The 17,870-nt window shown below is 44.5% G+C and overlaps 1 protein-coding gene across 3 annotated transcripts in view; it reads left to right on the top strand.

Annotated features, from left to right (window-relative positions):
• LOC137415993 (REST corepressor 3) overlaps positions 1–17,870 on the top strand; it is a 168,747-nt gene that overhangs the window by 41,282 nt on the left and 109,595 nt on the right. Inside the window, exons 2-3 of one of the 3 annotated variants that reach the window (XM_078784380.1) lie at positions 3,976–4,131; positions 7,508–7,564. In XM_078784380.1, coding sequence (XP_078640506.1) covers positions 3,976–4,131; positions 7,508–7,564 — 213 coding nt within the window. Of the gene's footprint in view, positions 1–3,970; positions 4,132–7,507; positions 7,565–17,870 lie in introns of all 3 variants that reach the window. The other 2 variants (XM_068101517.2, XM_068101516.2) reach the window with 2 other exon arrangements.

A 17,870-nucleotide genomic window follows, 5' to 3' on the forward strand; every position in this document is an offset into this window, starting at 1 on the left:
TCTCCGACTTTGCGCGCGCTGCTTCTCCCTCTTCACCTCATTGTCTTCTCCTTCGGTTTCCTGTTTCACTTAGTTATCCTTTTTAACTTTTGATAACCGTTCGTGAATAATAAACCTTGTGAAACTAATAATAATACATAATATCAGAAACATGTCCAGTGGGTGAAAACCACAATAACGGAAGTCATGAATCCGTAACAGTATACTCAGTTGAGGCTCGTGTCCAGAGCTAACACATAGAACATATAATAAAGGGAGCGGGAGACAAGAATGTGAGAGAGCGGGAAGAAAAGTAAGAACAACAACAACAGTAGTGAAACAGGGATATCAGGAGAATTGTGGAAGGGAGAGGGCTGGGGTTGGGTACACGGGATAAACAAGATGGATACTACAGGGACTTTCAGGAAATAAATCGGAACTTGAAAGAAAGGAGGTAGATTTGGGGTGAATTTGCATGGGGAAAGATAAGAGAATGTGGTGAACAACAGTTGTTTCGAAGACCTGGAGGGAGGACTGGGATTGAAGAGAGTGTGGGAGTTTGTTCCAGAGGCGGGAAGAAAGGAATGATAGTGAAGGTGAGCAGAGTCTTGATTTTGGCAGTTTCACCAGAAGAGGGTTGCTGGCAGATCTTGTGCGTCCTGCAGGAATATTTGGGGGACAGAGTAGGGGGTGCAAAGCCGGAGAGGACTCGATAGAAGACAGAAAGACCGCCTGCCTGCCTGACTCTGATGGTGATGAACGAAGTTTCCTTTAACATAGGGCAGGGCCACCCAAACTCACTCCAGATTGCCATGCCATTGATTGAAACACCTGACTGTAACTACCCCCTTAATTGAGCTGATTAACCTGGAAGTTCACATAATTTTTCTGACAAAGAAATTGAATGTTGGATCATTTTGCTTAATATATAAATGAAAAAGTAGTTTTGTGTGCTGTTTGCTTAATCAGGTTCTCTATCTATTATTAGGAACTAGCAACGGTACCTGCCCTACGGGCAGGGCTTCAATTGGGAGGCCCAAATGAAAAGGCAAAATATCAGAAATTAAAGGCGTTTTTTATTTAAAACGATTTATATAAACATCCGTTAAATCATATCACACGCAAATCATCAAAATCTAAACAGTATTTGTAGAATTTCAATAAAAGCCACATCACTGTTCATATCGGTAAATATTATTCCATTGTGTTTCAAATTTGGGCAATGGGCTCTCCAATATTCAACGTGTTCACGGTTTGAATTACGTAACGTAACGTTTGTGATGTTTTCATTGTGACGATGTTTGTGTTCACGGTAGTGTTTGATGTGACGGTGTGAATGTAATTTCGCAATGTTTTTCGTTTTTATTTTCGTAATCGTTTAATGAACGTTTAATGAGCATAAGAATGAGCGTAATGATCTTACAAAACTTACTTTGTTAACTTATAAAAGGTCTTTGTCTGAGGTCACCGAGTCCGATCGGTGCAGCCATGCAGCGAACGGTGCAGCCGTTTGTGCGGCACCCGGGAAAATAACGTTATGCGGGAGTCCAAACCTGAAAATCCTGGCGGCCAAAGCTGAAATTGGAAAAACAATATTGCCTATTTTACTCCAGGAGATCCCAGGATTACCCACCCAAAATATCATTGCGATCGGTTCAGCCGTTTTTGCGGTACCTTCGAACGAACGGACGGACGGACGGACGGACAGACAGACGGATGGACATTTGGTTAATGATTATAGTTCGATTATATGAAGATCTGATCACATTTTAGGTCAAATTTATGCAGAAATACAGAAAGTTCCAAAGAGTTCACAAACATTTTTCTCACCACTGTTCCTCTGTAAAGCTGACATAATCAGGAATCCCCTTAAGACAATTTCATGAGTATTGTACACCGTCCCCTCACTATTCCATCTCCAGGCGCTGCATGACGTCATCGCCAGGCGCCAAAGGGGGCCGGGGGCCCGTTAATGACGCGCGCAAGAAGGGAGTACGTACTTAGTTTTCTTGTTTGTTTCCTTGTTTGTTTCCATGTTTGTTTCCATGTTTGTTTTCTTGTTTGTTTTCTTGTTTGTTTTCTTGTTTGTTTTCTTGTTTCTTTCCTTGTTTCTTTCCTTGTTTGTTGCCTTTTGTTTTTCTTGTTTTTTGTTTGTTTATTTGGGCGATCTCTGAGTCATCCTTTGAGCTAGGAAGCTGAAATTTGAGTACAATAGTGAACAAGTGCTTTTGCCCAAATTTTTTTTTTGATTAATCAATTAATTGATTAATCAATTAATTGATTAATTACTTGATTATTATCCATTTATTAATTACTTATTTATTTTCTTTCTCATCTCATTCATTCATGCATTTCATTCATCTGGGCAATATCTCTGACACCTTTTGAGCTATAAGTTGATATTTGGACACGACAATGACTTCATCCTGATGAAGCAGCACTTTGTACGGAAGGAAGTGAGGAAGGGAGTGTTTTGGCTGTAAAGAGTATTTTTGATACATTAATTCATTAATCGATTAATTATTTCATTTTTTGATTAATTACTTAAGTTTCAAAAAGTTACAGATTCGGATGAAACGGTGGTGGTTTATCTATGCTATTAACCAATTGATTAAGAAATGAATGATTTTACCATTTTTATTTATTTGTTTTACTTACGCAATTAATCAATCAATCAATTATTTATTTCTTTTCTTTCTCATTTGGGCAATATTTCATGCACCTTTTGAGCTAGCGAGCTGATATTTGGACACTGATATTAGCGAGCTGATATTTATTTGGCTATAAAAGATATTTTTGTTTTATTGATTAATCAATTAATCAATTAGTTATTTAATGTTTTTGTTGATTATTTATTTCAAAAAGTTACAGATTCGGAGGAAGCAGTGGTGGTTTAGGTATGCTATTAGCTAAATGAATCAGGAAATTAATTATTTTTCGATTATTATTTATTTATTTTAATTACACAATCTATCAATTAGCCTGGTGTTGGCTTAGCGGTTAGGGTGCCGGCTTGGGATCCTAGGATTCTGGGTTCGAATCCCGCTCAATCGCTAAATTAACACCATTGGGGTTGACTCAGCCTGTCATCCTTCCGAGGTCGGCAAATTGAGTACCAGCTAGCTGGGATGAATGATCCCGGTGTGTGTACCCCGGTTTAGAATAGGTGCACCGTATCCCTGCGCATTGTAAGAGGTGACCAAGGGTTGGCGTCAGGAAGGGCATCCGGCCATAAAAACATTGCCTCAAACAGGGCACCATGATTGTCATGGGGCCCGCAAGGCTAACCCCTGCTCTCACGGGGAAAAATGGCCTTAAAAAACGATCATTCAATATATTCACACAATCAATCAATTATTGTACACCGCTCTTCCAATTCTATCTCAATGTGCTGCAAGGCAGCATCGCCGGGTGCCGAGGGAGCCCCGGAAATGTCGTACGCTGAAGGATATGTTATTTATTTATTTGGCATGGCGGTGGTGTACTTTGAATGTACCTCTACTTGTTCATTGAGTAGTTAATCGAATCAGTATTTTAAATTTACTTTTACTTATCTATGTCTTATGGAAGAGCAGAATGACTGTGGGCAATAGAACAACCGATAAATTGTTTCAAAGAGGAAACAGTGGGTTACAACAACAACAACAACAACAACAACAACATGCATTTTAAAGGCCATTTTCCCTGCTAGAGGTTTATTTTTCCAACCATGGCTCCTTCCCCACCCAATTACTATCACAATTCCTCCCTCCCAGAATAAACCAACGTTTGTCGTTAAAATGTTGAGCATGTGTCTTTATCCTATTGATGAATTCCAATTGGTTGTGCCTGTGCTCTACTTCTAGTGAAGATTCAGTTTGTTTGTTTTAATGTGATGCAAACAGTGGGTTAGGATTAGACTTTTGGTTAATGATGCAATTCTAATGTAATTCCTTTGTTCCTTTATTGTGCAAGCCCCCAGGTCTGATGTCTCTGTTGACCTTTCTTCCAGTGCAGATCGAAGAAGAAGAAGAAGGGGTTGGCATAATGTAGAGGCACAACCAACTGAAATTTACCACATGGTCAAAGGCTCAGGCCCAACCTTCCATCAAAGAAAGGTTTTCTTCAGCGGACGACCCAAGCAGAATGCACCTGTACTTGAATACTTCGCAGGTAGGGGTAAATGGGTAAGGGTGTAGTGAGAAACATGTCCTTATCAACCAAATGGCTCCTTCCCCACCCAATTACTATCACAATTCCTCCCTCCCAGAATAAACCAACGTTTGTCGTTAAAATGTTGAGCATGTGTCTTTATCCTATTGATGAATTCCAATTGGTTGTGCCTGCGCTCTACTTCTAGTGAAGATTGTTTGTTTGTTTTAATGTGATGCAAACTTTCAAATGACTGTGGTTTTCCCAGAGTACCTTCTCCAACTGGATCATAACGTTCCCGAAACCCGTATTTGCAGCTTTTTGTTGATGTCATTAGCACTATGGGATAAATAAAAAAAAACAAAAAAAACAAAAAAAAAACTTTTGTAGTAGCAAGGAAGACTTTCTTTCTTGAGAAATGGAGAGATCTGCGCTAGCATTGGCTACCATTGAAGTTATCTATGTAATTTATTATTTCGTTTTGGGGAAAGATCTCATTGAGGAGCTTTATAAGAATTGCAATGGTGTTTGAGCTTTATTCAGACCGCTTGGTTATTGTTCATGTAATCGTAATTATTGCTAATTTCATCATAAACCCAAGCCACCTTCTGTCCCAAAACGATTTGATAGTTCAGTAATCAAGTTTAATCTCATCTTTTGCTGACACCCTAACTTGTATCTAGGTCTGTTTAAGATTGGTTTCATGTGATAACTTGTGAACATTGAGTTTCAAATTTTATTTATTTTGTTTTCTTGCATGGGCGTAGCTTATGTGGAGGTTTTTTTTGTCCCCCGTCGCTCAGCGGAGCGAAAGGGGGACTATGGCTTTCCCCTCCGTCCGTGTGTCCGTCCGTCCGTCCTTTCGTCCGGGCGTGCGTGTGTGCGTGCATGCGGCGTGCGGGCGTGCGTGCGTAAGCGAAGGACCGCATTCGAATTTAGTGTGTGGGTGCAACCCACGTCAAAATCCAAGATGGCCGCCGCCATGTATGTCTGATGCCATGTATGTCTGAACCTTGTAACCTGCATATCTTGAAAAATAAGCGAAGTACCAACTTCTAATTTGGCGTGTGGGTGTATCTCCGCCTAAGGACGAACGCTATTGAAAATTGGGTCGCCACGTCAAAATCCAAGATGGCCGCCACCATATATATATATGTCTGAAACTTGTGAGTGAAATATCTCGAAAAATAAGCGAAGTACCAACGTCTAATCTGGTGTGTGGGTGTATCTAGGCACAAGGAAGAACGCTGTTTAAAATCGGGTCGCCACGTCAAAAGCCAAGATGGCTGCCGCCATGTATGTCTGAAACTTGTGAGATGAATATCTTGAAAAATAAGCAAAGTACCAACTTCTAATTTGGCGTGTGGGTGTATCTTGGCATACGGACGAACGCTATTGAAAATTGGGTCGCCACGTGAAAATCCAAGATGGCCGCCACCATATATATGTCTGAAACTTGTGAGCGAAATATCTCGAAAAATAAGCGAAGTACCAACTTCTAATCTGGTGTGTGGGTGTATCTAGGCACAAGGAAGAATGCTGTTTAAAATTGGGTCGGCACGTCAAAATCCAAGATGGCCGCCGCCATGTATATGTCTGATGCCATGTATGTCTGAACCTTGTAACCTGCATATCTTGAAAAATAAGCGAAGTACCAACTTTTAATCTGGTGTGTGGGTGTATCTAGGCATAAGGAAGAACGCTATTGAAAATTGGGTCGCCACGTCAAAATCCAAGATGGCCACCGCCATGTATGTCTGAACCTTGTGAGATGAATATCTTGAAAAATAAGCGAAGTACCAACTTCTAATCTGGTGTTTGGGTGTATCTCGGCATAAGGAAGAACGCTATTGAAAATTGGGTCGCCACGTCAAAATCCAAGATGGCCGCCATCATATATATGTCTGACCCTTGTGAGCGAAATATCTTGAAAAATAAGCGAAGTACCAACTTCTAATCTGGTATGTGGGTGTATCTAGGCATAAGGAAGAACGTTATTGAAAATTGGGTCGCCATGTCAAAATCCAAGATGGCCGCCGCCATGTATGTCCAAACCTTGTGAGATGAATATCTTGACAAATAAGCGAAGTACCAACTTCTAATTTGGTGTGTGGGAGTATCTCGCCATAAGGAACAACGCTATTGAAAATTGGGTTGCCACGTCAAAATTCAAGATGGCCGCCACCATATATATGTCTGAACCTTGTGAGCTAAATATCTCAAAAAATAAGCGAAGTACCAACTCCTAATCTGGTGTGTGGGTGTTATCTAGGCACATGGAAGAACGCTGTTTAAAATTGGGTCGCCACGTCAAAATCCAAGATGGCCGCCGCCATGTATGTCTGAATCTTGTGAGAAGAATATCTTGAAAGATAAGCGAAGTACCAACTTCTAATTTGGTGTGTGGGTGTATCTTGGCATAAGGAAGACCGCTATTGTAAAGTGGGTCGCCACGTCAAAATCCAGGACGGCCGCCACCATATATATGTCTGAACCTTGTGAGCGAAATATCTTGAAAAATACGCGAAGTACCTTCTGGTGTGTGGGTGCATCTAGGCATAAGGAAGAACGCTATTGAAAATTGGGTCGCCATGTCAAAATCCAAGATGGCCGCCTCCATGTTTGTCTGACCCTTGTGAGCGAAATATCATATCGTAGCATGTTTTCTGCGTGTTCCACTTTGTCAACTCACATCACTTCCCCGATGGGGGACCTAGGCATAACGCTTGTTTTTCTTGGGGGGGGGGGGGGGGTAGGGGAATGGGTTAGGTGGGTTCCTCCTCAGTCCCACTCCTATGTTTGCATATAGGCAACTTTCTCTGCCTTAGACAGCCCTTTCACCACCACCCTCCTTCTTTGTACTTGAGCTTACTTTCACCTACTGTTTTTCTCACCTACCCTAATCATACCACCTTGACGTTTTCCAACACGTACTATCACCCTTTCTCTTTCTCTCTTGCTGTTGTCATCTTCTCCTTCACTCCTTTTCACTCTAACCTTGCTCCCCACCTGTCCATTGTTATTTCTTTCATTTTTTTTATTTCCTTTTGATGAAGCAGCTTTCTCTGTTTTCTTTGCTCATATCTCCTGCCATTATTCTTTTATTTGCTTTTTTCACCGTCACTGTTTCCCCTCCCCCCTCCCTCCTCCATTGCATTGCCCTATCTTTATTCACCCATTAAAAAAAAAGAAAAAAAGAAGTCTCTTGGAAACCAAGCCAAGCCATTGCCAGTCCAAGATTCCTCACTCTTTTGGATGGAATCTTTAGCCACATCCATTTTGCTCTAAATCTATATATAGTTACAGAAGTATACACCATTACCTTGACACTCCCACTCCCTTACTAACTGCCTTCTCCCTGTCTGGTTTGTTTGCTCGCCTGTCTCCTTATTGGCAGGTGGTGGAATGCGGGTGGGACTGGATTACCAGGCCATTGTCTCTGAATATCACCCAAGTAAGGAGAATGGGGATAATACCTTTTTCATTGTGTTGATCACATAATTTGTTTATTATTAAGATAGTTGATAAAATAAAGATGTAATAAAAATAGTTTTCATACGCATTTTATCTTGAGGAAGAGGATGGATGTTTTGAGGGTGTATAAATGAAAATATGACAAGGATATGAAAATACAGTCTTTTTTGTTGTTGTTGTTGTATACATCCCTGCTTGGGCAAGGTTAATGAGAATAGAAAAGATCATGAGTACTGATGGGGTACCTGGTAAACTCATGGGTACCTGAGATTGTGGTGAACAGCTCTCTTGAAGCACTGGAGGAAATAATGAGATTGAACAGACTGAGGAAGTTGGTTCCACAGGTGAGAAAAAAAGAACAAATGGGTTTAGATTTACCAGAAGAATGATGATTGTACCCTGGATTTTAGGAATGTCACCAGAGTTGGGTTACTGGCAGACCACTTGTACCCATCAGAAACCTGGGGGAGGGGAGCAAAACATGGATAGAGAAGAAGGTGCAACACCAGAAAGGAGGCGGTAGAAGACGGAGACCACCGACCTGTCTGCGATGGGAAAGTGAAAGGCCCATAGACTCAGCTTCAATGTGGGAGATTACGATGATCTTGAAGGCCTTGGTTTCCACAGCATGAAGCTGAGCAAAGTGTGAGGGTCAGTGGAGTGAGACCAGAGGGGAGAGCAGTACTCCATCAAGCTGCAGATGAAGGGCTTGTAGGTAGATAGGAGTTTAGGTGTACCAAGGAAGGACTTTGCAAGACGGATAAATTCCCAGTTGACAACTGGCTTTGGAGGCCAACTTTGAAGTAAGGATTGCCCAACAAGGATCATGGCCGATGGTGAGACACAGGAGTTTGAATGGCTGAACTTCCTCAAGATAATTTTTAAGAAAGTAGATGGGGAGGGGGGGGGGGGGGTGTGGTGGTAGTTAGCAGATGGTCCTTTTGGAGCGAGAAAGTGAGAGTGTGGTATTTTTCTGAATTGAGAGATTTATTCCAAGTAATGGAATGTGTATTCCGTCTTGCAAAGTCCTTCCTTGGTGCTTGAAGGATTAAGTGGGACAAATCGTTGTCGACCCAGATGGAATTAAAGGAAGATGGAAAAGATATATGGAAATGCTGTTGAATACAGAGAATGAATGGGATGGCAACATAGAGAGTACTCCTTGCCATCCACCGTTTGCCCTTCACGTGACTCGTGGTGGTCCCTCTCGGCTCTCCCCCCGTTGGTATTTTTGTGCACATAAGATTGTTCACGGTTCTGTTTAAATATTATTTAAATATGTATAACCTTTCCCCTTCAGTGTTTTACTCAGTGGTATTTTACAACACGCTGTTTTTCTTCCTATTTAAAAGGCTTTTCTCAATTTCCTCTCCAACTCATTCCACCTCAAAAAAAAGAAATTCAATATCTTATACGTCTCCCTCACTACATGGTCTAAATTCACATTCATTCCATCCCTCCTCCATCATTCTGAACCGGATTGCTAACTTGAAAATCACAACAAACCCAATTTGTTTTCAATGTTCGTCTTTCATTAATCATCCACTTTCTAAACTCCCCTCTTGCCCCTCCCATCCAAATCCCTCCCCTTGCACCTACACTCCTAAACTCCCCCCTTGCCCCGCCACTCTTAAACTCCCCCCCTACCCCTCCACTCCTGAACTCCCCCCTTGCCCTTCCACTCCTGAACTCCCCCCTTGCCCTTCCCCTCCTAAACTCCCCCCTCACTCCTCCCCTTCAAAACTCCCCCCCAACCCCTCCCATTCAAATCTCCCCCCATACCATTCCTCTCCAATTCTCCCTCCTCCCCCCTCCTCCTCAAAGCTGCCTCCTCCCCACTTCGTCTCCCTTCTATCTCATACCTCCACCCCCCCCAACCTTCTTCTTTCCTCTGCCCCCCCTCAAACAACCCCTCTCTGTGCCTCATCCCTTCACCTTCAAACCTTTCATCCTCCTCATCCTTCCCTTTCTTGGAACTCTTCTGCAATCGCTGACACACTAACAACTGCTCTCCCTACCTCCCCCTCTCATCCTTCATCTTACCCTACTCCTCCCCTCCCCTGTCCTGTACCCGATGCTCCCCCTCTCTCTTCATTAACGGTATGGACCTCAAACATCCGGGGCCTTCGCTCAAACCTGACTGATCTCTCCATACAGGTTGCTTCTGACAATCCAGACTTGATCTGCTTAACAGAGACTTTCCTCCTTCAAGATGTCTCTGATTCCTTAATATCTCTTCCTGGTTACTCCCTCCTCCGGTATGATAGACCTGAGCCTCGGCCTGGTGGTGGGGTGGCTATCTTTATCAAAAACTCTCTTCCTCACTCTCCTTGCACTGCCCTCTCTCCTCCTCACCCCCAGGAGTACCTCTGGCTACGGCTTCCTCTCCGCTCCCACCTTTTGTTCATATGTGTTCTGTACCGTCCCCCAAACAGTGATGACTCCATCTACATTTCACTGTCTGACAACATGGACCAACTTCTATCCACTCATCCCAACTCTCTCTTCCTCATATGTGGTGACTTCAATTGTCATCATGCCACCTGGTTGGGTGTGGGTTCCTCTCTCACCAGTCATGGCACCTCAGCAAAGGACTTCACTGGGATTGACACAATCTGTCAATTTCCCGACCCGGATCTCAGCCAATGGAGTATCTTCTCTTCTAGACTTGGTTATGACTAACTTCCCTGCTAATGTCTGCTGCTCTTCTTCTGCTCCAATCGGTTCTTCTGATCATGTGCTTGTCAAAGTGGACATCTCTCTGGCCATTCTCAGAGAGCCTCCTCAGCATCGACGAGTCTGGCATTTCACTCAGGCCGACTGGGACGGTCTTCAAGCAGCCATCAATCGTCTGGATTGGTCTCCCATCTCCACTGCCTCTGACATCAATTCTTCCTGGGAATTCTTCCAAAGCAAACTGATCTCTCTCATGCACAGATTTATCCCATCTCGCCTTCAGTTGTCTTACCCTTCCTCCCGTCCATGGTACACTGAATCTTGTGGTGAGGAAGTTGCCCTGAAACAACTTGCCTTTGCCTCTTGGAAGGCTAATCCAACTGAAGGAAATCTCAGTTCCTTCCACCGAGCTCGGAACAAGTGTGTGTCTACCCTCAGGAGTGCCAGGAAGCACTATCTCTCCTCACTCAAGAATGAACTCTCAAACCTGTCTCCTTCCTCCAAATCCTGGTGGCGTCTGGTCAAATCCGTTTCTGGTGTTTGTTCCCCCTCCATCCCCTCCCTTACCTCAAATGGCCACACAGTTGACATCGCACGTGACAAAGCCGAATGCCTCAACTCTGTGTTTGCCTCAAAATCCTTAGTCCCAAACCCATCTCTCTCTGTTCCCACCTTTCCCAGTCGAACCAAACTGCTCCTGGACTCTGTGACCTTCTCTCCTGACAAGGTGGAGGAGTTTTTGTCAAACCTCGACTCTGATTCTGCAACTGGACCAGATGGCATGAGCCCACGGGTCCTAAAATCCTGCTCTGCCGCTCTATCTCACCCTCTCTCTGTTCTTTTCACCCTATCCTTTGCTCAAGGTCATCTGCCAGCATCCTGGAAATCAGCAAACATTACCGCTTTACACAAAAAAGGTGCAAAAACAGATCCTTGCAACTACAGACCAATCAGCCTGCTCCCAATTATCAGCAAAGTCATGGAATCCATCATTGCTTCGGATATGAAATCTTTCCTCTTCTCCAATGGCTTGATCTCTGATCATCAATTTGGTTTCAGACCAGGTCACTCTACTCTGGACATGCTGCTTCTGCTGTCTCAACAATGGATGGAGGTCCTCAATGCCAAACAGGAAATCAGAGCTGTCTCCCTTGACATATCACGTGCCTTCGATACGGTCTGGCACCCAGCTCTGCTCACCAAACTCTCCTCCTATGGTATCCATGGAAATCTCCATGCATGGCTTGCGGACTTCCTCTCTGGTCGTAGTCAACGTGTGGCCCTGAATGGATTTCTCTCATCTCCCCTTCCCGTTCAGGCTGGAGTTCCCCAAGGCAGTGTGCTGGGCCCTGTGCTTTTTCTGGTCTTTATCAATGATCTCTCCGACTCTCTGGAAAATCCTCTGTATCTCTTTGCTGATGACTCCACTCTCTGCCGCTCCATTCCTCTTCCCTCAGATCGGCAGTCTGCAGCCTCCTCACTCTCTGAAGACCTGGACAAAATCACAGACTGGTCAAACATGTGGAACATGTCTTTCAATCCTGACAAATCTCACACTCTTACTATGTCTCTCCGAAAAGATCGACTGGACAACCCTCCCATCTACTTTCTCAACAATCCTCTCCAAGAAGTTCTGTCGCTCAAGCTTTTGGGTCTCACCATCTGCCATGATCTTTCTTGGGAAAACCACATTTCTAAGCTGGCCTCCAAAGCCAGTCGCCGACTGGGCATCCTCCGTCGTGCGAAGTCCTTCCTAGGCACACCTGAGCTCCTCACCACATAAAAGGCTTTCATCCGCAGCTCAATGGAATACTGTTCTCCCTTATGGGCTGGTGCTCCTGCCTCACACCTGGCTCGGCTTCACGCTGTTGAATCCAAAGCTTTCAGAATCATTGGAATCTCCCGCGATGAAGCTATCTCTGAGGGCCTTTCACTCACTCACCGCAGGCAGGTAGGTGGTCTTTCTGTCTTCTACCGACTCCTCTCCGGCCTTGCTCCCCCAGCTCTCTCTGTGCTCTGTCCCCCAAATATTCCTACAGGTCGCACAAGATCTGCCAGCCACCCTCTGATGGTTAAACTGCCGAAATCTCGGCTCTCTGCTCACCTTCACTCTTTCATTCCTCTTTTCTCCCGCCTCTGGAACAAACTCCCACACTCACTTCAATCACACTCCTCCCTCCAGGTCTTCAAAACAGCTGTTCACCACCATCTCTTATCTTCCCCCATCCAAAACCTTGATCTTTTCTACCCCCACTAATTCACCCCAGATCCACCTTGTTTGAAATTCCAACTTCTTTCCTGGAAGTCTTGGCAGTGTCCATATGTTTTATACCTCTCCCACCCCCCCCCTCCCCATGCCCCCCCCCAAAGCCCTCTCCCTCCCACAGTTCTCTCGATGTCTCCATGTCTCTCGGTCCCTGCTCTCAAATGTTGTGTTTGTGTCCTTCCCCCTCTCTCCCCATCTTGTCTACCGCTCCCGATGTTATTTGTTTTGTGTGTCTGTTTGTCTTTCTGTGTGATTAATGTTCGCTCTTTCACGAGCCTCGATCTTGTATACAAAAAAATAAAAAATAAAATAAAGTAACCCAGTTTTAGGACCGGCAGAGAAGATAACTGAGAAGGAAGTTGAGGAAGCGATAAAAGCAATGAAGAGTGGAAAAGCGGGAGGGCCGACGGGAGTTGTGGGAGATATGTTGAAGGCAGCAGGAAGTTGGGGTGTGAAGAGAATGACAGAGATCTGTAATCTGGTGGTGAAAGAAGGCCGCATTCCAGTGGATTGGGAACTGAGTACCCTCGTCCCTCTATACAAGGGGAAAGGTGACCCTCTGGAGTGTGGCTCGTACCGAGCGATAAAGTTATTGGAGCATGGAATGAAGGTATTGGAAAGGGTGTTAGAGAGGAGGATAAGGAAGAAAGTGAAGATCGACGAAATGCAGTTTGGATTTATGCCAGGAAGAGGAACGACAGATGCGCTTTTCATTGTGAGGCAGTTACAGGAGAAGTACATGGAGAAGAGGAAGAAGTTGTTTTTTGGGTTTGTTGATCTGGAGAAAGCATTCGATAGGGTTCCACGCAAAGTATTGACATGGGCATTGAGGAAGTTAGGAGTGGAGGAATGGTTGATCAGAGTAGTGATGGCAATGTACAAAAGAGCGCGCACAGTTGTAAGGACGAAGGACGGGAACAGTGGTGAGTTTGAGGTGAAGGTGGGAGTGCATCAGGGGTCGGTACTAAGTCCACTACTATTTGTAGCTGTGATGGAGGTGCTGGCTCAGAACGTAAAGGAGGGTTTACCGTGGGAGTTGTTGTATGCAGATGATCTGGTGTTGATTGCGGAAAGTATGGATGGACTGAAGGAAAAGATGAACAAGTGGAAGGAATGTATGGAGACAAAAGGTCTGAAGGTGAATATCGGAAAGACGAAGGTGATGGCAAGTGGTAAAGCATGTGGTGAGGTGGAAAGAACTGGGAAGTGGCCGCGTGCTGTGTGCAGGAAGGGTGTCGGAGTGAACTCCATTCAATGTACAATGTGTGCTGAGTGGGTTCATCAAAAATGTAGTGGTCTGTGAGGGTCATTTACCAGTGTGGCAGCTACATTCAAATGTAAGGTGTGCACAGAGGGAGCTGCAGATGGAGGAAATGTTGAGTTGGATCTTGGAGACGGCGTGAAGCTGGAAGGTGTGAAAACATTTTGCTACCTCGGAGACATGCTGAATGGAGAAGGTGGATCAGACTCGGCAACGGTTGCTCGAGTGAGATGTGCATGGAAGAAGTTTCGGGAACTGAGTGGCGTGCTGATGAGGAGGAGAGTGTCACTGAAGCTGAAGGGAAAGGTGTATGCTGCATGTGTGAGAAGTGTTATGATTTATGGGAGCGAGACATGGGTAATGAACGTAGAGCAGCAACGAAGGCTGGAAAGGGTGGAAATGCGAATGGTTCGATGGATGTGCGAAGTATCGTTGAGAGAGAGGAAGACAAATGATGAATTGCGAAAGATGATGGGAATATTGCCTGTGATTGATGCTGTGAAGAGGAACAGGTTGAGATGGTTTGGTCATGTGTTGAGGAAGGATGAAAGTGACTGGTTGAGAAGAGTGATGGAAATTAATGTAGAAGGAAGTAGAGGACGGGGAAGACCGAGAAAGACTTGGCTAAAGATGGTGGAAGAAGAAATGCGGGCAAGGGGGTTAACAAGGAGAGATGCAGAAAATAGGGCAAAATGGAGAAGATTGTCATGGGGACCGCAAGGCTAACCCCCGCTCTAGCAGGGAAAATGGCCTTAAAATGCATGTTGTTGTTGTTGTATTCCAAGTGTTTGACCAGCCTGTGATTTTGCATGATGAGATGCGTGCCGTGTCTGGAGAATGAGGGATGTCACGCAAGAGGATACACTCATCAGCAAATACATAAAGTGGATTTTCCAGAGAGTCAGAGATATCGTTGGTGAAGATTAGGGCTCAGAACACTGTCTTTGGAAGCATAGATGTTGGGAAGGGTATAAAACAATTTCTAGAGTGTTGAAAGTTCCAAAGAGCTTGCGGACTTCCTCTCTAGTCGTAGTCAACGTGTGCCCTGATCGGATTTCTTTCATCTCCCCTTCCTGTTCAGGCTGGAGTTCCCCAAGGCAGTGTTCTGGGCCCTGCGCTTTTTCTGGTCTTCATCGATGATCTCTCCGACTCTGGAAAATCCTCTCTATCTCTTTGCTGATGACTCCACTCTCTGACGCTCCATTCCTCATCCCTCAGATCGGCAGTCTGCAGCCTCCTCACTCTCTGCAGACCTGGACAAAATCACAGACTAGTCAAACAAGTGGAACATGTCTTTCAATCCTGACAAATCTCACACTCTTACTATGTCTCTCCGAAAAGCCTGACTGCACAACCCTCCCATCTACTTTCTCAACAATCCTCTCCAATAAGTTCCGTCACTCAAGCTTTTGGGTGCTGGCTGGCCTCCAAAGCTAGTCGCCGACTGGGCATCCTCCGTCATGCGAAGTCCTTCCTTGGCATACCTGAGCTCCTCACCACATACAAGGATTTCATCCGCAGCTCAATGGAATACTGCTCTCCTCTCTGGGCTGGTGCTCCTGCCTTGCACCTAGCTCGGCTTCACGCTGTTGAAACCAAAGCTTTCAGAATCATTGGAATCTCCCGCGATGAAGCTGATTGTGAGGGCCTTTCACTCACTCACCGCAGGCTTTTTTCCGCAGGAAGACAGAAGTCTTTCTGTCTTCTACCAACTCCTATCCGACCTAGCTCCCTCAGCTCTATCTGTGCTCTGTCCCCCAAATATTCCTACAAGTCGCACAAGATCTGCCTGCAACCCTCTTCTGGTGAAATTGCCAAAATCAAGACTCTCTGCTCACCTTCACTCTTTCATTCCTCTTTACTCCAGCCTCTGGAACAAACTCCCTCACTCCTCAATCCCACTCCTCCCTCCAGGTCTTTAGAACAATCTCTTATCTTCCCCCATCCAAAACCTTGATCTTTTCTACCACCATTGATTCACCCCAGATCCACTTTTTTGAAATACCAACTTCTTTCCTGGAAGTCCAAGCAGTGTTCATGTGTTTTATACCACCCCCCCCCCCCCCCCGCTTCCCTACCCTCGGCCCCCCAAGCCCTCTCCCTCCCACAGATCTGATGTCCCTGTTCTCTGCTGTTGTACTTGTGTGCTTCCCTCTCTCTCTCCATCTTGTCTCCCGCTCCCTTTATTATGTGTTTTATGTGTCCGTTTTTTATTTTTGTGTGATTAATGTTAGCTCTTACACGAGCCTCGATCTTGTATACAAAATACCCAGGCTTGAATCCCATTGAGAATAAGTGGAAAGACTTGAAGATTGCTGTTCCACCAATGCTCCACATCTAACTTGACAGAGCTTGAGCAAATCTGTGAGGAAGAATGGGAGAAACTCCCCAAATCCAGATGTGCAAAGCTGATACAGACATACCCAAGAATACTCAAAGCTGTTATCCCTATCAAAGGCACTTCTCTGAAGTATTGACTCAGGGGGTTGAATACTTATGTAAATTAAATATTTCTGTATTTCATTTTTTTTACTTTGTAAATAATTCTAAAAAAAAATCCACCTTGATATTATGTGGTATTGTGTGTAGATCAGTGTTAAAAAAAAATCTATTTGATCCATTTTAAATTCAGGCTGTAACACAAAATGTCAAAAAACAAAGGGTGTGAATACTCTGAAGGCACTGTAGATGGAGTAATCATTGTTTGGAGGATGGTACACCACACAGATAGACAAGAAGTGTGGGTGGAGGGGAAGTCACAGTCAAAGGCACTCCTGGGGTTTGGGAAAAATAACTGGGGTCGAAGAACCTTGCCTTCAAAGTTTTACTTCTCTTGGATAATGTGCCAGGTCATCCAGAAAGCCTGCAGTTTGCTCACCCCAATGTGGAGGTCGTCTTCTTACCTGCCAACACGACCTCCCTCCTGAAGCCAATGGACCAAGTTCTCTGTGCGACATTCAAGTCCGATGACATCCGCCGCTCCCTCGAAAGGCTACTGGATCAGATGGAGAGTGATCCTTGGTTGACAGTCAGCGATTGCTGGAAAAAAAAACTACAACATTGCTGACTGTATTTATCTCATTAAGGAATCTCTTGAATAGAATAAGCCAACGACATGGAATCCATGCTGGAGAAAATTGTGGAGTTAGCGGTGCATGACTTCAAGGGCCTCACCTCGGTGGGATGAAGAGGTCCAAAGGATTGGGAGTGTGGCACGTGATGTTGGAGGAGAGGGCTTTGAGGACATCCAAAAGAAAAATCTGGAGGTTCTCCTTCATTCCCATGAAGAGGAGTTAACGGAGGACGATCTGGAAGAACTCGTACGCTCGAGTGAAGAGAGTGATGATGATGATGAGGAGGAGGTGATGGTACTGGAAACTCTAACGACCAAGATGCTGGCAGAGGTGTTACAAATGGGCAAGGCCATGGCTGACAAGGATTTTGTGATCGATCCATTCACGGAGAGGAGCAGAAAATGTAAAAGGGTGTTGGAGGCTGTTATGATGCCCTATAAAGAAAATTACAGGAGCCTGCAAATTAAAGTGAAACAATCCACCATAATCAGCTTTTTTTCAAGGATCGATAGCACCAGCAGTGCTTCAACCAGCTGCTGATGGTCTAACAGCCATCACAAATTCTACATCTGCATATTTCTAACCTCCATCCCCTTCTCCCCCTACCCTTGCCTCACCCTTACTCCCCACTCGAACAGCATTATCATCCCAAGCTAGATTTTGTGTTTTATATTTACGGCAGAATATGTAATGTTCTTACCCTCACCCACGTCAGTTTTGTAAACATCACATTGCTGTTTTGGAGTAAATTACAAATGGTAAAAGTCTCGTGTTTTTGTTTATTTTGTACTTAATTTATTTTACTTACATGTTTATTTTAATGTTAACATGTTTTATAATTTATTTTACATGTTTATTTCAATTGTGATGTGTTTATTCTGGCTGCTGCCGACCTTCCTCTCAATTTTCTTGAAACTGAAAAACCTAACCCACCTTTTCCCATAGGTCCTTGGTTTTATCTTTAGCGGTTTTAACTATCAGGCATTTCCATGACGTAATCCACCCCAAA

The sequence above is a fragment of the Myxine glutinosa genome, chromosome 9 (assembly GCF_964187855.1).
Source record: "Myxine glutinosa chromosome 9, kmMyxGlut1.1, whole genome shotgun sequence".
Classification (NCBI taxonomy): Eukaryota; Metazoa; Chordata; class Myxini; order Myxiniformes; family Myxinidae; genus Myxine; species Myxine glutinosa.